Here is a 22999-nt window from a genome sequence, read left to right on the forward strand (position 1 = left end):
TATGTCCCAGGAAGATATGCGCAAGGATGGACAACCAGATGGTCACGCGCCATTTCTGAGTCACCCTCTTGTTCCTTGTGCATGACTTTTCTGCCTTTGCTGTTCTTGAGAGCAGAGCTGTTTCTCCCATCTCCCCTAGGGGATCTTTCCAATGAGATGTTTCCTCCTTCTTCTCCTTCAGAACTCACCTTGTGAGGAGTGCTGTGTGAAAATTGAGAGAATCAGCTTATCCGCCTCTGTCTATTGGAGCAATTCCCTTTTCAAAGTGTCTACACACTGTTGGCTGGAGATCTCACCCCAAAGCATCTGCCTTCTCCAGTGGTAGAGCAATCAAAGCCTCCACTCGCAATTGATTCCCACAGTGTGAATTCTGTCATCTGGAGGGACTGCCCCTCAAATAGCCCTGGCCCATTGCCTGGTGTTCGCAGCAGCCAGGAATACCAGTTATGGTCAGATACTTCCCTACTAGTCAGTTAATCAAGATAGTTTTTCCATGTAAAGTTACTATCAATGTCAATTTCATAGAAATACTGTTTACGAGGTTGTCAATGGAATATCAATTGTGGCATTTCTGTAGTTTTCTTCCTAAGTACACATGGGATTACTTTTCTTTTTCAGCAATAGTTTTTCTCTAATTTTTTGTGTTTTTCTTCCATGCCTTTCAGTCTTTAAAGAAGCTCAACCACGCCAATGTAGTAAAATTAAAAGAAGTTATCAGGGAAAATGATCATCTTTATTTTATCTTCGAGTACATGAAGGAAAATCTTTACCAGCTCATTAAAGAAAGGTACAGTTTAGTTTTCATGATCTTAGAAATAAATATTGCAAAGTGGACACGTTTTCTTTCTGCTTTTTTTTTTTCTTTTCTTTTTTTTGCAGTCATATTACTTAGGCTTCACTGGTTAAAGCTACCCATGAGATAAGGGGCCTGACCACATTCCTATTTTGGGGGCTTTACGATAGCTTCATAGAAGCTACTTTCAGTTAAGCTATTTTCATGTTTTACTGGGTTATTCACCCAAAGAAGCTCAGAGGTTTAACAGATACTCTGCAGTTCTCCATTCCCACAAGGATACATGGGCAGAGTAATTACAAGTCAAGAGTGTAACAGCTTCACTCATTTTTGAGACCTCCATCGAAAACTTCTAGGTTTATTTCAGTTCCTTCCTTGCTATAATGCTCAGCAGCTTGCTTGCTGGGCAGAGGAAACTAATAAGAAACTTCCTTTCTATGGTAATTTTGAACTTCAAAAGTGAACCACGTAGAATCTCTTGGGCACATTTTTTTTCCTATGTCTTCTTTATAAAGATTATTTCAATCATAGACTCTTAGAAGTTACATTTTCTTGGTGGCAAAAATAAATGCCATTTGTAGCATCCCTCTGAGTGATTTCAGTGAACAAATATCACCTTTGTTGTCAGTAACAGCAGTGAAGCTGTGTGGTTTACCCAACTAGGAGAAAAATGGTACTATCCGCTGTATGTCATAAGGTCTCAAATTTTTCCCGTTAAAACTTTTTAAAGTTTGAGTTTATGTTATGGAGAGAGGAGATTTTGATGTGATATATTAGAAGGAATTTTTTTTTTTTGGGGGGGGTTATTATAAAATGATTAGTTATTCCTTCTTTGTAACATAACTAAATATATTTGGTCTTTATAAGGTAGCTCTCTTGTATCGATAAATGGTTGTTTTTCTTTGGTCTTTAATATCAAAGGATCTGGTCAAGTTAACATATGAGAAACGTTTTCGTAAATTCTTACTATATAACCAAAAGAACATGAAAACAGGATCTGTTTTCATATGTAAGTCTAGATTTATAATGTTATTTCCTCCTCTGCCCCATACAGAAAAGGGTTGTTTCCTGAGTCTGCTATAAGGAATATCATGTACCAGATATTGCAAGGACTTGCATTTATTCACAAACACGGTAGGTGATTTATAGTATCATGCTTCTGAATAGCAGTGAAATGTTGTCATCAGGCAGATGATGTAGGAAACATCATTGTCTTTTGTGACTGACGGCCAGATAAGGCTGAAGAGTTGAGAGGCTTCCAGTGCATTTTGGAATCCGTTGTCTTCCATAACTTGATTTCTGAATTTCCCTCATTATTTTTCATGTCTGCATGGTCTTATTCTTTAGGCTTTAATATTAAGCTTGTTAGTTAACAGATCTAAAAATTATCCCTGGCCATTAACTGGTGTCTGAATGAGAAACCTAAGATTAGAATTCAGAGAAGTGTTTCACGTATTCTGTTTAACCCACTAACACTAATTCACGGTGGCTTCTCATTTTCCTAATGTAGTTATATTTCAGTTTGTTCAAAAGAGTGAAGAAATAGTCTAACAAGATTTATGCAACACAAGAGAATGAAATGAATTTAAAATTAGCGAAGAACGCAAAAGGCAAAGGCAGAACAAGGTATGGCTCTAGCCAGGGGTGAGGCTAACCCACAAAAGGCACGTCAGCATGTTTTATTTAAGTAGAAGAAGCAGCCTACAGATTTGATTCAGAGCTTTCTTTCTTCCAATGCAATTTATGAAACGTGACTGATTACAGCCTTCATAGTTGCCCATAGGTAAAAACAGTTCAGTTGCCCAAGAGGAGCACAACGGTTCTTAGTACCGAGACGAGAGCGGTTTCTCTTACGGATGCTTGTAGAGGGGACGGTATGTAATGTGACTTCCTAGTAAACACAGTGACAGGTTATATAGGGCAGTTGCATGTCACATCCCTCAATATAGGCCAATTAAATCACCTGATCAGAGAACACAGTTCTACTGAGGCCCTCGTATGAGTCATGCTGGGCCTGGTTAGCCCAAGGAAAGATTTAGAGTATCTAAAGAAATGGATGGCCACATACCCTTCAGGAAATCCTCTGTCAGTATTGTTCTTCTTAGCTGAGCTTTTGAAAGATATTGAGTAGCAACGAGTTTGAGGTTGTATTTTCCAGCCAGTACCTGGAGCATTACTTGTCTCTGTTACTAACTGGACGCAGACCCAGCTGGGGTTGGATCGATAACCGTCTCATGAACACAGAGCCACGGGATAGATGTGTTTGCCAATGGAGCCAGGAGGCCCCTCAGGAGGTCATTTGAGGCCACTTTAATAGATAGACAGATGGGCAAAGCAGCTGATCTTGTACAGGCAGAAATCTACTCACTCCCAGCCTAAGGATGTCTTTGCCATTGCAAATATTATACCAATAAATGTTTCATTACCCAATAAGGACAACTGGTGGAAGCCCTTTGGTAATACAGTCAGTTCAGATTTGCCACAAACTGGCAGTGAGTAGAAAAGACATTGTGCCACAGTCTGTGGCATGGTACATCTGCTCTTTAACTGCGGTGTAGCTCCTCATCGTTAGAGACTAAATGAAACATAAACAACAGACAGAGGCTGTCGGCAAATTCTTGTCAGCCTCAGGCAGATGCTGAATAATCAGTGAGTGAGATGCAAGACTGAGTCAATTGTGAACCAATTTTAGTGAAAAGCTTTTAGTAAAAGGTATGTGTGATTCTGCTGGCATTGATAGAACTAGCATGTTATCCTTTAGTCACCAGAATTCACATGGGATGGTATGAATTTTGCAAATCATGAAAAGCTTCTGGCAAGACCTTAGGGACAACTAGGAGGAGAAGGTTCACTTAATAGCCTGAAGATCCCAGGGAAAAGAAATGATGAGAAATCAAAGAAATTTTCAAAAGAGAAAGGTCAAGCAGAATGTTTTCAAATAGGGACCAGTCATAGTGTCTCAGTTACTCGGGCTATTTGCTCAGTGCTGGAAACTGAGTGGGGGACCTAAAAGAAAGTTAATATTCTTTGGCTTTCTCTTCTTTTTCTTTATGCTGCCTTTCATGAGACTCAGATATTTGTTGCCAGAAGGAACATGTAGCCTTTTGTCCAGATCCTAATTCTACCAAATGAATATATATGCATACAGGTATCCTTATACAAGTGCAGAGACATCTACATGTACACATACCCACATGCACATGTACCTACGTACTCTCCCCACATACACACACCCATGCATGTGCACACACCATATATATTTGTATCCAATAATAACCCATATACTATTGTGTCAAAACAGCTCTTTGGGACTCTGCACTGTCAGTTTCCCTCACATGCCTTAGGCAGACGGATTGTGTGTGGAAACATTGCAAGGGAAGCTGTTCATGGAGGTCAGACCACCTTTACGTTTATAACCCCTGCACCATTGCTATTACCAGAGGTTCTTGTCGACACTTTCCCCAGATATCAAATGCCCCGTTCTTGTTTTCACTTAATAACGTTTTGTCCGTCACCTTGTTTATTTCCTCACCAGTCTCTCAGGTAGAAAGGATAGATGGTATCTGTTCTTCCCAAAGGAGAGGAAACTGAAGTTCAAAGAGGTGGGAAGACCTGCCACAGGCCCCATGGCAATAAAGTAGGGAGAGCAGAGATGACCTCAGATATCTGTGCTCGTTTGCCAGCTTCACTAGAAAAACCTGTCTGTTAAAGTGAACCAGAGAGTAAGAGGCGAAGAAAATACTGATAATAACTGTAGGCGGGGTGGATGTTAATTGTGTAGGTTCTATCTCATTTTCCTTGATAAATGATGTTTGGAAACTTCTTGATAGTTTTTGTGTAATATTGGCTTGACTTTGGCTAAGTGCGCATGGAACTCCATATCAGTCCTTTCCTCTGGTCGTGGGAAAAAAACCCAAAAATGTAAAGCACATCACGGGTTTGTCTTATGAGATTCAGGCTGTTTTCTGCAAGCTCGTGCTCACTGTAAAGAGGTACGTTCTGTCCCCAGGGGGCAGACTCCTTTGAGAAGGGACGACAGCACTGCAGGTAGTTGCTATGGCCGCAGTTCATGCCACTGAACGCTTTCCTCGCACAGGGAATGCAAACACCATTCTGCTAGGCGCTGATTGAGCAAGGCCAAAGCATATGTACTTTGCAGGAATTAAATAATTAATGCAAACTGTGTTTCGTCCTTACAAATATCCATGGCACACTTATCAAAAATGTTGGGAGAGCAATGTTTTGTCCCAAGGAGTAGTTCTCCGCGTCTGTTCACCACTGTCTTCCTGTGCATGACCTTGAGTCAGCCTCTGGCCTTTGTGTTACTATCCTTGTGGCCTTCTTGATTAAAACATTGTAGGTGTAAATTCAGTAACATCTGTGAAATTACAACTTCCATAGCAGGAAGGTGTGCTGCATAAATTCATAGTGGTTAAGTATTCCCCCATTATTCCCATATAGTCATATTAGGTTCATCATTAACAGAATGTAGCAGAGGGAGGAAAGCCTTATTTGTGGCCTGATGTTTTCCTTACCACCTGATGTTTTCGTTCTTAATGAAAAGTAAGCACAACACATTTTCTGCCAGGATGAAAGAGAAAATCCCTCTGTTATTCGACTGGCCCGAGGTACCCTGAAATTAAATTGAGGGGCTGTTCCTGAATTCTGAAAGCCAAACAGTTTTGAACAGGAAGGTTCTTATCTTAACAGCACTTTGCTGTTGCGTGATCTCTGAATGACCCAGCTGTAAGGGTTTGTTTTGCATTGTGCATCAGAAGTGCTGAGGAAGAAGTGGACTCTTGTTACAAGCCCGGTGCACACATCAGGAAAACGTGGACCCACCCAGGAATCACATCAGAGCCCAGTGCCACCTCCTCACAGGTGGTGGGGCACATTACTAGCCTTATGAGCCTTTGTTCTTATCTGCAAAAATGGAGCCATGTCTGCCTGTTCACTTTACCAGGTCCTTGGGAAGAGAAAATGAGAGGACTCGTATATCTAAAAATGACAAGCTCTTTCAAGGTGCCAATGTGCCAGGCAGTGCTCTAAAAGCTTTACAAACATTAACATTGAATCCTGCAAAACAACCCCACAAGGTAGATGCTACTATTTCCCCATTTTACAGATGAGGAAAGTGAGGCATGGAGAGGTTAAGTGATTTGCCAGCCAGTGAACAGAATTGAGATTTAAAATCGGGCAGTCTGGTTGATCTGCACACTTAACCACCATGCAGTGTTGCCACTCATATGGAAATAGTAACGTTCTGTTAAAATAGAGATGAACAGTATATGTGCATAACATGAGTAAGGGTCTTATACTTTTCATTACCAAAGAATAGAACTCATGGGTATAAGGCGAATCATAACTACTGCTAGTATTCAACAATGAAAAGAATAGAGAGCTAGATATTCTACAGACATAGTCATGACTGCTTCGTAGTTATAAAGACTTATACTCAAATACAGTGTATCAGACAACATATGTCAACTGACAAATTCAGTTTTCACCAGTCATTTTTAAGAGCCTGCAATTAATTTTTTTCCTAGCTATGTTCCCGCTGATAGTTCATTTGGGGACTGAAGTATGATCCACAGAAAGGAAAGCTGCTTAGAGGGACACATGGGGAATCAGAATCTTCATTCTCCTCCTTTCATTAGTGTCCATGGTCTCTGAGGAAGTAGGATTAAAGATGAGTTAACAGTGAGGGAAAGGATAAAAACTTCACTGATGGGAGGAGATAGTCAAGTGTTTACGGGAGTATGACCCAGGGTACAAGGTCATCTGGAGTGTAAGAATGCTACTTGTATAAGGCGATGTGTTAGGACGAACAGAACAGGGAGACGATGCAAGTGTGTTGAGGTGGGTGTTACAGATGGTGGCAGAGGAAGTTGCAGTGCAGCTTAGGGGCTGGAGGACAAATGACTCATTATAGGAGAAATGCCACAGAAGTTTAGAAGGAGTAATTTAGCGCAACTAGAGGAGAAAAAGAGAGTCGAAGAGGAGAAGCAGCATCAATCAAGACTTGAGAGGACCGGACCACAAATCAAGATTTAGCTATGTGGCTCAAGGGACAGGCCAGAGCTCCATGGTACGACAGCCCTGACACATTTCTTGATAGGATTGTGAGTAATTCATACCCCCGCCCATGACTCACTTTTCCCATCTGTTCGGTAAGAAAACAAGGTCTGCCATTTCTTTTCTCATTGGGGTATTTTTAATGCTCTGAGTTTTTAGGAAGAGAGACCATGGTCTGTCAAATGGTTCATACAGTTTCCGGGGCCACGGAAGTCTTCCTGGATGCACAGACAAAAGATCACTGACTAACAACTGTGTGTGTATTTACACATTCTTAAGTCAATTCCAAGATGGGAGCGTGCAGTCAGGCCCTGGGAGCTGGAGAGTGCCCTAAGGAACAGAGGGTCCAAACACAACGACTCAGTTACACTAAGTCTGAGAACGACCTCGCCCACTCTGGTGGGTGTGGATCATCTATATTCAGTTAGGCTGAGAATAAGCCTTCCAAACTAAATCACAGCAGAAATTCTTTTCTTTCATTTTAAAGGCCATTCTTGGCTAATACTGAATTACTGTTTGAATGTGTTGAGTTGACAACCTCAAGTTAGGTCCTTGCTATAATTTAGGTTTCATTTACTCTTGAGTTGGTTAGGATACTGAAGGAATTAGTATAAGGAAGGCCACTAGGTGTATATATTGGTACAATGGCAGGATGAAGATTGAAGCAATGGAATATATATAGAGATTTTCTTCCCCACACTCACATATACAAACACTCATATGTATACATACACAGACGTACGTACATTCACATGTGCTGTACAAATAGAAAACTTTTTGTGCCTGCCTCTGGTCTAAGCCAGGTCTAAGTCCTTTGTTCTCAGTGCCTCAGATTATGGAAAATAGAAGCAGCTTGCTGGTGGGGAGGAAGTACTTCCTCCCCTCACCTGTGGTCTTGATTGTATGCGGTCACTTCTGTACCTCAGCCCTTCTGTGTGTACTGGGTCCTAGGCTCTGTATTTGCATTCACTTTGTCTGTCTTAGCCAGCCATTCACCGTACAGACCCATCATCTGTCAGAATACTATTCATTTGGAACTTGACCTAGCACTAAGCTCTGATGTCTTCAGAGTGATGAGCAGAGAGGAATATCCTGGTTTATTAAAACACCGTTGCTTTCCATGATGCATGACATCTAGTATGTGTTCACATATGACCCCACTACGATCACCCTCCTTGTCCTCTAAAACAGAGAGGGTTTTGGGGAAATGACCTTGACAAAGTAGGTTAGTCCAGCTGGAACGCCCTCTGTGATGAGAACTCCCCACTCTACGACCTCAGTGCCTCCCACACTGCTTCAGGGTTATTGCTCTCTCTCAGCTCTCAGTTGCTGTCTTGTGAGGTTTCCATCCTCCCACCCTCCCAACAGCCCTGGTCTCTCTGTTGCCCCTACCTACGTGGCCCAGGTAAGCTTCTTCATGTTCCCTACCAATCTCTTCAAGTCCTTTGCTCAATAAGAATATGTTATGAGGCCACCATGTTCCTGCCACAGTGCTAGACATTTGGAAGAAGTAGAACTGTGGCCTCTACCCTTAAAGTGCTACATCTACTGCATGAGAGATGGTTAACTTGCCTGTACGTGATAGAGCTCTGCTGAAGTTCAGAAGGAAGGGCCTGTTACATCCACCAAGGCCAGAACCATGTCCTTTTGGGTTGCTTCTGAATCCGCGGAGCCAGGAATGGAGTGGGCTCTCTGTGAATATTTATTGGTTGAATGAATGAAGGCTAGCATATTATAATGGCTTCATGGAGGAAGGGAAACGCAAAGCAGGTCTTGAAGCATGACAACAATTGGGATTGATGTAGACAAAACATACGAGGGCACAACATTGTTAATGGAAATAAATAAAATGAGCCTAAAGAATTTTTTACCTGATTGGAACACATTTTACACATGATTGATGGTAAGTACTGGAAAATAATTTTGTCTCTGTAGATAGACTGAAAGGAATTCAGGCTTGTTAAGTAATTTAAAAAGGAGCCATGGAAGGATTTTTTGGGTGTGTTTGTGGATGGGACAGTGACGAGGGAAAGACAGTGTTTAAATGATCGTGAAGTGTGGGAATCCAGACACGTTGGAGCGAGGAAGGCCTGCCAGAAAGTGGCAATACAGGGCGAGGCAGTGAGAGCAAGGACTTGGGAGGGGCCAGTGAGAAAAGGCAAACGGGACAGGTATGAGATATATTGATGAAAAATATGGCAATTCCACAACTGTCTGGAGAAAGGTGGATCCAACAGAACTACAAGGTATTTGGATATTTTATCAAAAGTTCAAGAAGGAGAGATGGTCTAGGACAGGTTGATGTGGGGATGACAGCGACCCAGCTTCTATCCTGTTAGAAACGTAGGTCTAGAGAAGGGTGGAGAAACATATTAGAGATGTAGGTTTGAGTATCACCAGCCGGGAGGTGGTTGAGGAATAGTGTAGCTCTTGAGGGACTGCTGTTCATTTCTCCCATAATGTGCTCGTTAGAATCCGACTTTCACCATGAGAACGATAGCACATAACAGATAACACCACTGGCAGCCTTCACAGAGGTGTGTTTCCAGTTTGGATGTTCCATTGCGATTTAGAGTCACGTCGTATGAAGTCTGTGTCAGGGATGCTGTCTGCACGTGGAAGGTTTTGGGTTTTCAGAGGCATGTACCATTGACCAGTGGGGTCTGAGTGCATCTGGAGGTTGGCGTGTTGACTGTTTCCTGCACATACCCCAAAGCTCTGCTGTAGCAGAGACAGGCTTCCTATTTGATCAGTGAACTTAGCCTTTCATGATGGGAGCTGCAGCTGTATCTCTACTTCTTCTTTAGGCAACATTTAAACTCCTGTTGCAATACACACATCAGAACCTCAGATATGAGTTGGTCATATTCATAAATCCCTGTTTCTCATTCTGACAAAAATTGTAATTGTGTTTTTTGTGGTGATATAAACTCTCAGTACCCATCAGATGATTGTCTGGAAATAGTTGTAATCTCAGATTCTTTGTGGCTGATGTGGACAGGGTAGGCATGATGTTTTTTTCCTTGAGCGACTGTATCTTTTGCAGTTCTCTCAGCCCACAACTGAGGTTTTATATTTTAAAAGGCATTTTCTTTCTTAGAGAAAAATGATGAAGATCGACTTTTGAATTATTTTACATTTTGAATTCATCAAAGGGAAATGAATGCAGTCCTTTGTGAAATCCCAGCGACTCTACATATCAGTGGGATGAATGTATAGAGTCTTCAGTGTCATTTCAGACTCCTTTTCAAATTATGGTTGCTGTGAAAAGAACAATCCAGCTGCAGAGTCGTGCAGAAGATCAAGCTTGCATGTGGATGCCTTTCCCACTGTCTTTCTAGGATTCTTCCATCGGGACTTAAAGCCGGAGAACCTTCTCTGCATGGGACCAGAACTTGTGAAAATTGCAGACTTTGGACTGGCCCGAGAAATCCGATCAAGACCTCCGTACACCGACTATGTATCCACCAGATGGTGAATACCATTCTCCTCAAAACTATTGAATTATGCTTCTTTAAAAATATACCATTATTCTGAGGATAATATTAATGTCATAAATACTCACTTTTCACTCAGAGAAACAGTGCAGTTTGAAACACTTATTTGTAGGTATGTTGGCACTGTAGATGGTTTAAACGCTTGTGTGGTAAATAATGTTAAAAGGAAGTCCATTGTACTTTTCTGTAATATAAATATTTTGTATCTAGGCCTTCCTGAAGACCGTTTCCTAAAAGAGTTGTGTACGAGATTCTCCAAAGACCTGTCTGGAAAAACCAGCTGATTGCTATTCTTAAAACTTTCAGACGCCTAAGCATTTGCTTTAAGCAGTTAGCCATGGCCAAGCAGTAGCCTGCACACAAGTTTTCTGTTTCTTCTCTCTCACGCTCTCTTTTCCTCATCTGCACGCTCACTCTTTGTGTTTCCCAATGATTTCCTGGAGTGAAATCCTCAGTAGGAAATACTGTGAGGTGGACATGCGCTACTTGATGGCCGCAGCCACAGCAGTGACCTTCATGGGTCCATGTACCACACTGAACTAGACAGCAAACAGAAAGACGTAAACGCTGTCCCTGAGAATTGATTGTGCATGTCGTTTACTTCTGGTGGGTAGAAGCACTAACCAGTGGTCCCTTCTCCCCGCAGGTACAGGGCTCCTGAGGTGCTGCTGAGGTCCACCCACTACAGCTCCCCCATTGACGTGTGGGCCGTGGGCTGCATCATGGCCGAAGTGTACACCCTCAGGCCGCTCTTCCCTGGGGCCAGTGAAATTGACACAATCTTCAAAATTTGCCAAGTGCTGGGGACACCGAAAAAGGTAACGATGTGGGACACAGGCTTGTGGGCCAAAGCCGCCACCCAGTGGCACTGCTGAGCACCTGCTCATTCTGGAATCTTTCTCTCACCGTCTCGAATCCTCCACAGCCCAGTTTTCAGAGACGGCTGCTTTGCTCCCTCCGTCCACGCTTAAGGAGCACACATATTTGTCATGGCTCCCTCTGCTTGTTTCTCTATGGACTCCCACCTCCCTTGCAGTTTGTCTCTTCTCATGGCTGCGATGCTTGTAACCTATTCAGAAGTCTCCTAAGTGTAGCCCTCCCCTCCCTCGTGTATAACTCCACCTATGAATATTTACAGCTGTCTGTTGCCCACAATATTTACAGTTGTCTGTTCTGCTGTTGCCCTCACTGTCACCTCAGACTCAGCGTGACTGACCCCCCTTTTGTTTTTTTAACTTGTTCCAAATAACGCAAACACATCGGCAAGGAATGTTGTAGTACAACGATCTTCTTCTCACCTTACGTATTGTGTTCAATATTTCAGTTCACTTTTATGTTTCTGCTTCTGAATTTATACATTTTATTATTTTACATAGGTGTTGCTTGTTTATATATTTTTATTTCAGTTTGCGATATGATGAACACACAGCACTGTATAAGTTTAAGGTGTACCAGATTGCTTTTTGTTTATCCCCCCGACTGGCTTCCTTCTGTCCTTTTCTATTTTTGTCTGTGGTCCCATCATAGTCCCAGAGGCCCAGCCTTGAGTCTGTTTCTGTTTGACCTTTTCTCTTTTCCTTACTCCCTTCCCCCTTTCCCCTTCCCCTTTAGGAAGCAGTCAGTCCTGAAATCCTTTGACTGTCGCTGCATAGTATCTCACACGGCCCTCATCCGGAGTCCCCCCCTCACAGGCTGGGCCATGCTTGCCCTGCCCGTCTGGGAGTCTCATTGTTTCTGCCTTCACGTCTTTTCCCTCCAGCTCATCTTTTAGTCTGCAGCCTGCTCATCCTCCTAAGAACCGATCTGGTACCATCCTTTCCTCCTAAAAATATTTGCTGACTCTCCGTCACCCAACCCCCTTAAGTGTCATCCCCTGTCCCCTACTTTGTACCTGCACACCCCCTCTCCCTGTGTGCCCGGAAGCCCCTCACGACAGTGCTCTCTGCCCGACCAAAGATCTTCCACATACCCAAATCCCGTTCTTCTTCCAAGGCCCCCAGTTATCTTTTTCCTCACTGTTCCTCTAATCTCCTCTCCATCTTCAGCTGTGTTCTGTGTTATTATAATTATCTGTATATATATCTATTCCCTGGACCATAAGCATACTCAGGGCAAGGGTTTATCTCATGTTTATTTTTCTTCCAGGTCCTAGCACCATTGCTGGTACAGACCAGTCCCTCAGAAAAAAAATATTGAGTCATTTGAATGAATCATTAATGCCACCTCTTCAAGATTTCCAGTCTCTTGCTGGAATCTCTCCTTCCTCTGGATAGCTGTATCTGTACCTCTCTTGTGACCTTTGTTATTTTTTATTCTGTATTGTGGTTTTTAAATAAATGTCTCGTTTTCTCCTTTGGATAGGCTTTATACCAGATTATTTTTGGATACTCAACACTAAGCCTGTAGTAGGCACTCAGTAACTAAGTGAATGAATGATATAAGCTGTATATTGTGACACTTAGCTAAAAAAATAAAAATAAAAAAGCAATCACACCAGAATGTGTCTTGTGAAATATTAATAGTGGAGTGTTGGAACTAGAAGGGACCGTAGAGATAATTTGTTCATCCTTTCCTGTCATTCACTCCAGCATTTAGTGTCCCATAGGTACAATGGATGAAAAAACGGAGAGCTTGAGATTGAGTCTTTACTGCTGGGTTTCTCAGCATATATATTTTTAGTCATCAAGACGGGGATATAGTAACATGTCGTGTTTCCCAAATTTATTTAACTGAGGACAAGATGTTTTGTTTTGTTTTTTCCTCCCTGAAAAAAAAAATCTATTAGCAGTTTCTAAAACTTCTGTCTCATGGAACACAATTGCGAAAATATTAATTTGGTTCAACCCCTAAATCTCAAGGGAGGAACTCTCTTATGTTAAGGTTACAAAACAAGTTGGTGGCAAAGTTAGTATTTTTCCCACTCTTCCCCAGACATCATGTTCTCTGTCTCTCCATTACCATCCTCTTATACTTCGTCACACACGGTGGCGCGATAGTGAAGATGGACGTGGTAATGACGTGATGTGACGGGCCCACATGCCAGAGTGTAAACACCTATCACAGCGAGTTGGCTGAGCAAGGTTTTCTGTCTTGTCCTTCTTTCAGACCGACTGGCCTGAAGGCTACCAACTTTCAAATGCAATGAGCTTCCGCTGGCCCCAGTGTGTACCCAATAACCTAAAGACCCTGATTCCAAATGCTAGCAGTGAAGCAATTCAACTCCTGAGAGACATGCTTCAGTGGGATCCCAAGAAACGGCCAACAGCTAGTCAGGTTTTCTTCCATTTTCTTCTGTTTGATGCATTTCTTATGAAGTTCATATTTAACTCTGACTAATTCCGAAGAATCTCATAGAAAGTGTTTTATTTGGTATTATGGGTGAAAAATAGTATTGACTGCCAGTAATGGTATATTGTGCATATGAACTGAAATAATTCGAAACTCGCTGTGTATAGTTAAAGTATTAAAGGTTTAAACAACATAGTAGCTTTGAAAATTGGCATAGAGTTCATACGCTATTATCACCATATATGTGGAAATGGAAATACGAGGTAAGATTATGTAGCGGTTTGTTTATAAGACAGTACTGGTGGTTGAAAGGCAATTTGAAAATATCTTGTAACATCCAACTCACTTATTTTACATCTGACAGAGAGAGAGCAACAGAGCTGGGATAATAACCGCAATTAGCATTTTATGGCACTTTACAGTTTGTAAATGCTTTAGTATATTTTTATGTGGTTCAAACCCCATGAAGACTCTGTGAGATAGGCGTTACTGTTTTCACTCTATAAACGAGAAAACTGAATCTCAGAAAGTTGAAGCAGTTTGCCCTCATCACTCATCCAGTAACTGGTATAGATAGTGCAGTTCACTCAGATAGATGGCATGACTCCGCACTTCCGGTTTGCTCAACCTGCCCTCCCCTAGGCCACTTTGACTTAGGTTATAAAATGCACCCCAAAGAGGCACGGTGGTGCTGTGAGCTCCCCCACTCACGTGCCTCCTGCCAGCCACCTTTTGCATTCGTTGTGTCCGGCCCCTTCTCTCGCCTGGTCTCATTGACAATCACATGGCTCAGATAATAAAAAAGGTGACCAGGTCTAATCAGAGACGATGATTTGGCCAAGCAAAAGTGACAGTGACATTTGAAGGCAGTGCCAGTGTGGTATTAGAATTTGTGAGAGCTGGAGAGATGATGGTTGGCGAATTAAGGAATTGTAGAAAAGCATCTTTCCAAAGGCTCAAAGAAGAAAGAGCCATAATTTGGTACCACAAGACTCTGGATGGCTCAGGAGGGTTGGAAAATGCTCAGAAATGTACTTCTGGACTTTACATTCAGAAATATTTTCAGGACAGGAAGGAAGCTTTCTGATGAACCCAGTTTTTGAAAGGATGTACGCAGGAGATGAAAAGAAAAAGCTTCTGTTAAAAAGGAACCAAGAGAGCAATGTGTACTTTTAAGAATAGCATCAAAAAAGCTAAAAATACCCCCAAATCAATTGAGACTTGCATAATACTTGGGACGACCCAGAAGGCTTTTCATGTTAGATGCCAGGGTCCAGGACCTGTACCAGAGAATCCACATTATTTGCCTCTGTGTCTGAAGCAGCCTTATCTATAATTATTACAGATGTGTATAACCGTCCCGGAGTCACTAAGAAAGGTGATGTTATGTTCAATGGTTTCCATTCAAAAACATTAGGGAAGACAGGGAATATTTCAGAAAGAATTGTCAACCCCAGTCCTGTAAGATTTATCCCTTGGCTATCTAGAAAACGTGATTATTCAGAACAACTAACAAGATTTAGTTGTCAGTTGTTCTTAATAGGCAGGTACAGCTATGTCGTGTATTGTGCACTTTGGCGTTCCTGGTGTAAAAAGCAGATGTACCTGCTTGTTTTACACTTGATTCGTCAGGGTCCTCTAGGATCACTGCGTTTGGCACTCTCAGTTGTATATTATTTTTTTCTCTTTCTATGGAGTGGGGAAGTGATGATTAGAAAGGTAAAGTATTATATTTAAGATACATAGCAAGTAAGTTACAAAGCCAGGATCTGTGTTGCGACACAATAGTTTTCAGAAGTGGTAAAGGTAATAGCAGTGTAACTGGCTGCTCTAGCCAAATACTTTTTGGTATATACATCAGCTGATCTTTCAGATAAGAAGAATCACAGCTGCTGTTATAGATTCAAGGTGCTGTTTTATAGGTGGTTTGGGCTCAGAAGTTGTAGTAAACTGGTCCCAGGAAATGTGGCCCAGTGAGCCTGATGGTGGTAACCTTCCCGGCTAGACTTTTCTCCTAAAGCAGCCTTCTGTGACATTCCAGGCGCTTCGATATCCTTACTTCCAGATTGGGCACCCACTGGGCAGCACCACACAGAGCCTTCAGGATTCCGGAAAATCCCAGAAGGACGGCCTGGAAAAGGCAGGCCCCCCTCCTCACATTAAGCCAGTCCCTCCGGCCCAGCCCCCAACCAAACCACACACACGGATTTCTTCGAGACCACATCAAGCCAGCCAGCCCCCTCAGCATCTCATGAACCCCTACAAAGCCGAGGCTTCCAGGACAGATCACCAGAGCCGTCTTCCTGAGGACAAGCCAAGCTCAGTGCTCTTCCCGTCGCTGCATGCCAAGAATCCTCAGGTGGTAAGCAGCAGAGATTCACTAGTGAGCCTTGTGTCTGGACGGTTCCTCTTCTGCCCCCACTTACCATGTAACATAGTTTCTTTTTCGAAAGTCTAATTGTAATAAATGTATCTTTGCCATATCATGGAATTGTGAGAAGAGCTTTGCCCTCAGTGTTATAGGTCTAAATTCAGTGTCTGGCTGTGCCTGTGGATCACAGTGCCACTTGTGGGGGCGGCTGCAGTGTGATGTTGGAGACCTGGATGCTGCCGCCAGATTGCCTGGGTCTCACATCTCAGCTCTGCCGTCTCATAGCTCAGTCGCCCTGTGTTAAGTTACCTGGCCTCTGCTCCTCACTTCCGCCTCTGTACCATGGGGATAATAATACCACCTGTCTGATAGAATTCTTTTGAGGACAGAACGAGTTAGTACTTGAATTCAAAATAGTACCTGACCCCTCGTTAGAACTGAGCGAATGTTCGTCATTGTTATTATTGATCCCTGTGGACTCAGTGTCCTCGTCTGTCAAAGGAAGATCGTAAAGCTGTGTTGCCCACCAGACAGGGCTATTCACGAGGATGAAAGATCCTGCTGCTTATGAAGATGCTTTGAAAAATCGTAAAGCGCCATACTCGTATTTGTAGATTCTTAGTCCCATTTATGCCATCAATGGATACGGTGAATGCTGGGCTGTTCACTGAGCCCAGATCTTTCTTTCCCTCTTGGGCTGGGGTTCAAAGGCAGCAATGAGTGTTAGATTCAATAACATGATAACCTGGTGAGGAAGTCTAGTTACCATTCGCTTTGTAATGCTGCCTGAGGGGCTGATTTTCTGATACTTTTATACAAATGTAATGCTTTTCCTGTCAATTCGTTCGCTGCGCACTGGCTCCCAACCAGTACAAGGTGAGATACTGCATGAGATTGCAAGGGTGGTATCTCGAGACTGTTTGCTGTACCCCAGCCCATGCCTTGGAAGCAGTGTGTGTTTGGCAATTCCTTATTGTAGCTAATTCTGTAGTTAAATAGTATCCAGGTCTGCCAAGAGGCCAAAGGAGACATTTGCATTGTTTTCTGTAAAAGAGCAGGATGACTGATATCTTAACTATACCTCTTACATCTTTACTTATGACAGTACAAATCATGTTAGCTCTTTCGGAGATGAGGCCTGAATAAGAATCCAGCTATCTTTCTAGCATGGGAGAAGAACCTTAAGTTTCCTTTTCTTTTTTTAACCTTACACAACTTAGTGTCCTCGTGGGATGAAAACTGATGTCATCCTTGCAGGATAGGTGAGAGACAGAGGCCTGGGAATGTGTTTCCCATAGTTGTCCTTTCAGATAAGCGGTGCTCATTAGGGAATGATATGCCCCAGGACCTGCTTTTTCATGACCAAGAAAGTTCAGAATGGGATTTACTCATAGATGAGCTCCATTAATGCCAAATACTGCTCTTTCTCCTCTCCTTGTATACACAGAAAATCCTAGCTGGCCTGGAGCACAAAAACGGTGAGATCAAGCCAAAGAGTAGGAGGAGGTGGGGTCTCGTTTCCAGGTCAACAAAGGATTCCGACGATTGGGCTGACTTGGATGACTTGGAATTCGGTCCATCGCTCAGCAGGATTGACCTGAAAAACAAGAAAAGACAGAGCGATGAGACCCTCTGCAGGCAAGTGTGTGGCTTCTCTCTGTAAACGGACTGGACGTGGGTTTTGTGAGGTGATCTTTATCTGTTGGACGATGCTGTCTGTCTCGTGTGACGTAAGCCACATTCTCCCCTTTCAGATTTGAAAGCGTTTTGGACCTGAAGCCCTCTGAGCCTGTGGGGACCGGAAACAGCGCCCCCACCCAGTCGTCATACCAGAGGCGAGACACGCCGACCCTGCGATCCGCGGCCAAGCAGCACTACCTGAAGCATTCCCGATACTTGCCTGGTATGCCAAATGCTTGCCTTTTCTTTCTTCACTGATAAGAAAGCATGTCCCTGGAATCACATAGTCACAGAGATTCTGTTTGGAAGGCAAGTGCTTGGGGCTTCCCTTCAGAACTGGTGGCAAACATCATAAAAATATTTGCTGAAGCCCAGGCCTCACATTTTTATTTTAGATAGTTGCCAAAGATAAGAAATGTGGTAGAAGAAACTGGGTCCAGCCCCCGAGGAGGGAGGAATGGGCACGAGCCAGGCAGTATACCTGAAGTCTCTGCACCAGACATTGCCAGTCCTGTGTGGCCTCAGGAAGCCAGGACGGGAGCTTGGTCACACCACCTGGCAGCACTGCAGGGGTGAAGTGTAAACACTATAGTTTGGAGGGTACCCAAGCCTCTCTCTACATATACTCCATCTTCCAGACTTACAATGTTACCCAATCACAAATTCATTCAGTCGGTAAATATGTGTTGAGCATCTCCAGAGTGCTAGGCACCAGGAATATTATGGTGAACAAGTAGCCAAGCGGGGCCACTACGTTGCCTAACTCCAGGGGCTGCATTTATATCACAGTCTATGCAATGGCTGTACAGCAGCCCTGCAGGTAGTACTCTCGCCCACATGCCGCTGTAGTCTCGTGGTGGGAGACAGACCCTGAGCAAGTAAATATACACTAGTACAGATGCTAGTGATGGACGTTAAAAGAGCTGTAAAGCAGGGAGGAGGCACCGCTTGGGATAGAGTGGTCAGGAAAGGCCTCTCTGAGCAAGGCACTCCCAGCGGGGCCACAACGAATGGGAAGGAACTAAATGTGCAGAGAGCTGAGGGAAGAGCACACCAGGCAGGAAATAGCACGTGCAAAGGCCCGGAGACAGGACAGGGATTAGCTTGCGAGAGGAGAGGCAGAGAGGCCCGTGTGTCCAGAGCACGGCATGAGAGGGTGATGTAGTATGAGGCATACTTTTGGTGTCTAATAAGAAATTTGGATTTTGTTTCATGAGCAAGGGGAAGCTTTGGAAGGGTTTTAATTGGGGAGTGTCATGGTTTTATCTCTATCTGTGCATCGGGTGGGTGAGGGCCAGGTGAGCAGAGTGCTGGATCGGGCTGAGGCTGGGGTCCCGGGGGCGGGCATGGAGGTGGGAATGGCAAGCCCCGCTGATACACTGAATTCCTTGCCCTTTTATCGGGAATTGGGCTGCTAAATACTGCCAGCCTTCATCAGGGTTGGCATGGCGGTCTTAGAAGAATTAGCCTGACGTTTCCCCAGATGACCTGGAAGAAGAGACAGCACATGGCAGGGAACCAGGTGTGAGAGGCAAAGACTTGTGTCGCAGTCACCACAGGCAAAAGGGAGCAGGGAGTGAATGGGAGAGTTATTTCTTTTGTGCTCTGAAGGAAGAAGGAAGAGTGTAAGATGAATTCAGTCTTTCAGTTCTGCAACATAACTGCCGTGCTTGACACAAATGGGAAAGTGAGCAGTCGAGAGGGAAAGTGGTCTGGTTTGAGATGGAGGGGATTGAGGTTAAGGTCGAGGCAGCCTTGGAGATGAGAGGTCGGTGAGGGTCGTCGGTACAGACTGGAGTCCTCAGCACGATGGCAGTGGTGGTCCAGGTCAGGTGAGAAGATGGAATCTCGGGGAGCAGAACGCAGAGAGAGGAGAGCAGAGAGCTGCGGAGCTGGGAGGCTGGGAGAGGGGATAGAGAAGAATTTAGAAGGATGACAGAAAGGCAGTGGCCTGTGAAGGGGAACAAGTGGGAATATCCAGGAAAAGTAAGCCCAGGACTGCACTAGAGGGTGTCAAGACATAAGAGACGGGATTGCTCTGTTGGTAGAAGTTTAATAGACCTCTCTCAGGCCACCCAACAGTGAGACAACACATTACACCCGAAGATCACATCTTTCCTTTTCACGGTTAATTTTTGCTTAGATTGTTGAACCTTAGGAAGTTTTTGATAAATTGGGTTCTGCATTAATTTCATCTCTGAAGTCTGGTGCAAGATTACATACATATTTTGCATTTTGAAAACATTTCTTTCCTATTAGGAATAAACATAAGAAATGGCATACTCCCGACACCAGGCAAGGATTTTATTCCATCAAACCCGTGGTCTAGTTCTGGTTTGTCTGGGAAATCTTCAGGAACGGTGTCAGTAATCAGCAAAATAAATTCAGGTGAGTAATAATTATGAACTCCTAAATGACAAGAAGCAAATTTTCTGGATGTGGCGGAATGGGTACAGAGAGGCGAGGGTACAGGCTGTGGAATCATGAGGGCATTTCTTACGAAAACCCTGGGCCTCTTTTCCAGGCCGGTCTCTCTCTCTCTCTGTCTCTCTGTCTCTCTCTCTCTGTCTCTCTCTGTCTCTCTGTCTCTCTCTGTCTCTCTCTGTCTCTCTGTCTCGCTCTCTCTCTCTCTGTCTCTCGCTCTCTCCCCCCCTCTCTCCAGCAGGTCCTAGGGACTCAGCCAGTTCCCACGGGATCTGCCCTCAACAGTAGCTGGGGAGGAGAGCCGTCTCCCCTGGCTCATGGGAAAGACAAAAGTAACTTGACAGAGTCTTTCTTATGCAGTCTGACTTCTGAGGCCCTGCTGCATGGTGGGCAACCTCGGGGAACCGGACGTGACTCTGTCTGCCTTGCCCCCCCCATCTTGTCCCCTCTATCTGATGACCCAGCCTTAGCCCAGGGCGTCAGAACTTCTGACTGGAAGGTCATTTCGAAGTCCCTCCCCACTCTTTCTGTAATGGGTAAATAAATGTCGTACGCGTTACAGGCCGCCTAACCCTGTTCCCAGCGGACCAGTTTCCCACACTGTTTTCCCTCGCTCAGGCAGCCCCTGCCTGTTCTGTGCTGCCTTCCCTTCCATATTGTGAAGGAAGCACCTGGGCTTCACTTCTTGCTTTTATCCATTGGGTGTTCATCTATAGAAAGAGATACTATATCAACACCCACGTGCCCACCACCAGTGGAAGAAGTCAAACTTTGCAGACAGACATGAAGCCCAGGGTCTCCGCCTTCCCTCTCTTGCCCTCTTCTTCTCCTTCCCCCCATTCTCCACCTGATTTGAGTTTTTATCACTTCCATGCTTTTTAAAAAATATACATGAGATGCGGTAAGGTTTTGCATGTTTTAAAATATATATGCATATAGTCCTGGATCTCCACTCCTGTTAATAATGATATACGTAGCAATCATACATGTATAGAATATACATCACATTATGTAGTGTGTAATAGACACAGTATATGTAACTACATAATACCCTAATTTATTACTTCTACTAGACCCTAATTTATCCCTTCTCTTCTTGATGAACACGTAAGTGGTTTATAATTCCCGCTATCAGAGAGTGTGTGGACATGGACATTGCTGTGCTCCTGTGTGAGGGTTTCTCTGTGCCTGATAGAAACATGTCGAGTTAAAGGGTGTGCTCATCTTCGACTTGACAGATATTGCCAAATTGCTGGCCAGCGGGTATGGCAGTCCTGCTGCATCCTTATTGCCACTTGGGACCATCGAGCTTGTAAAATCTGTGCTACTGTGATGGGTGTGAGACGGCATCTTATTGTGCCTTAAGCCTGCATGTCCTGGTTCCTGCTGAGGTTGAGCATCTTTTCTTGTGTGTGTTGTCTGTGCGTGTTTCCCTCTTTGTGTCTGTACCTGTTCACATTCTCTTCCCCTTTTTCTTCATATCTGTCCAGTCACCCACAATGCAAAATGTGCTCCAGCTGACCAACACAGCTCCTCACGTACGCATTGCAGACGACCGTTGCCACTCAACTTCAAGTGGTTGCCAGGAAGGCTCTGTGTTGTGAGCACACAGAGCAGCTCTACCACTGAGTAACTCCCTTCTCCATGGCTGTGACTTCCATTTGTGTAATGGCCATCGTCACATTCTTCGTCATTCCCTGTGTCGTTCTAAGCCTTAATAATAGGGCTTCTAGAGCGATTCCTTCCCCCATCCAGTATATATTGATTACTTGCCATATGTAAGGCATTCCGTTAGCTTCCTACAATACTGTGATGACTAGCATACAGTACCAGCCCTTAAAGTACTCTCGAGATGGGAATGACAGAAAAGGTTAATGTATTTAAGCTATTTTAACAGGCGTTACTTTTTCTGATTGCGGACAAGAATATTTAGCGTAGAATGAACTTGTAATAGCGAAATAAGTAGGGTAACCTGTGTGCCGATCAACAAAAGAATAGTTAAATGAATTAGGTTTTAGCTATAGTGTAGAGTTTGTATATGCTGACATGGGAGGATAACTATTCTCTATTATCAAGTGGAAAAAGCAAATTTCAGAACACGCTAAACCGATTATACTAAAAGAAAGAAAATTCCAGATTTCCCTTTTCTTAAACCAACCATCCATCCTCCATTTGGGGGTGGGCTACAGGAGCAGCACTGCATTTGTTCCCCCCCCATCCCCACCCCCCTGTTCCGCACCCGTCCCCAGTCTTTCTGATAGTGTGGTGTGGTGGAATGCTCTGCTCAGAATTCACTGCTTTTATCCTAACGGTTTCCCCACCTAAAAATAAAGACCTAATTCTTTATTGTTCTGCGCCGCTGTCCTTTACGCCTGTTGGTGTCATGTGCGCATGACTTTGTACTAATGAGCTTTTGCTTTTGCAAATCAGTTGGTTCCGGCTCTACAAGTTCTAGTGGGCTGGCTGGAAGCTATATCTCTTCCTTGCTGAAAAAAGAACTTGATTCTGCTATGCAGAGGGTACACTTGGCACCTATTCCAGACCCTTCCCCTGGTAAGTTTAATTTCAGATTATTCACGAATTGATTCAATAAATAGTTACTGAACACCTAACTGCTTTGTAGGCATGATATACACCTAGGATCCACCAGTGAAAGAGACAGACCAAACTCCCTGTCACTTGTGGAACTTATACCTTGCAGACAATAAGTAAATCAAATAAGATGCGTGTAAGAGCTAAGGAGAAAACTCAAGCTGGCAGGAAGTAGGGACTATGAGGGTTGGTGTGTGGCATGTAGACTGCAATGTTAGACAGGGTGGCCAGCGAAGTGCTCGCTGGAAGGGAGACACTGAGTAAAGATCTGAAGGAGGG

At 43.8% G+C, this 22999-nt stretch overlaps 1 protein-coding gene across 2 annotated transcripts in view; it reads left to right on the forward strand.

Annotated features, from left to right (window-relative positions):
- CILK1 (ciliogenesis associated kinase 1) overlaps positions 1 to 22999 on the forward strand; it is a 34670-nt gene that overhangs the window by 7403 nt on the left and 4268 nt on the right. For both annotated transcript variants that reach the window (XM_074333078.2, XM_019734666.3), the window contains exons 3-12: positions 666 to 787; positions 1848 to 1927; positions 10210 to 10342; positions 11012 to 11183; positions 13471 to 13638; positions 15695 to 16015; positions 17472 to 17662; positions 17779 to 17927; positions 19964 to 20092; positions 22559 to 22681. In XM_074333078.2, coding sequence (XP_074189179.1) covers positions 666 to 787; positions 1848 to 1927; positions 10210 to 10342; positions 11012 to 11183; positions 13471 to 13638; positions 15695 to 16015; positions 17472 to 17662; positions 17779 to 17927; positions 19964 to 20092; positions 22559 to 22681 — 1588 coding nt within the window. The remainder of the gene's footprint in view (positions 1 to 665; positions 788 to 1847; positions 1928 to 10209; positions 10343 to 11011; positions 11184 to 13470; positions 13639 to 15694; positions 16016 to 17471; positions 17663 to 17778; positions 17928 to 19963; positions 20093 to 22558; positions 22682 to 22999) is intronic.

This window comes from Rhinolophus sinicus, chromosome 2, assembly GCF_057876585.1.
Source record: "Rhinolophus sinicus isolate RSI-liver-muscle chromosome 2, RSI-T2T, whole genome shotgun sequence".
NCBI lineage: Eukaryota > Metazoa > Chordata > Mammalia > Chiroptera > Rhinolophidae > Rhinolophus > Rhinolophus sinicus.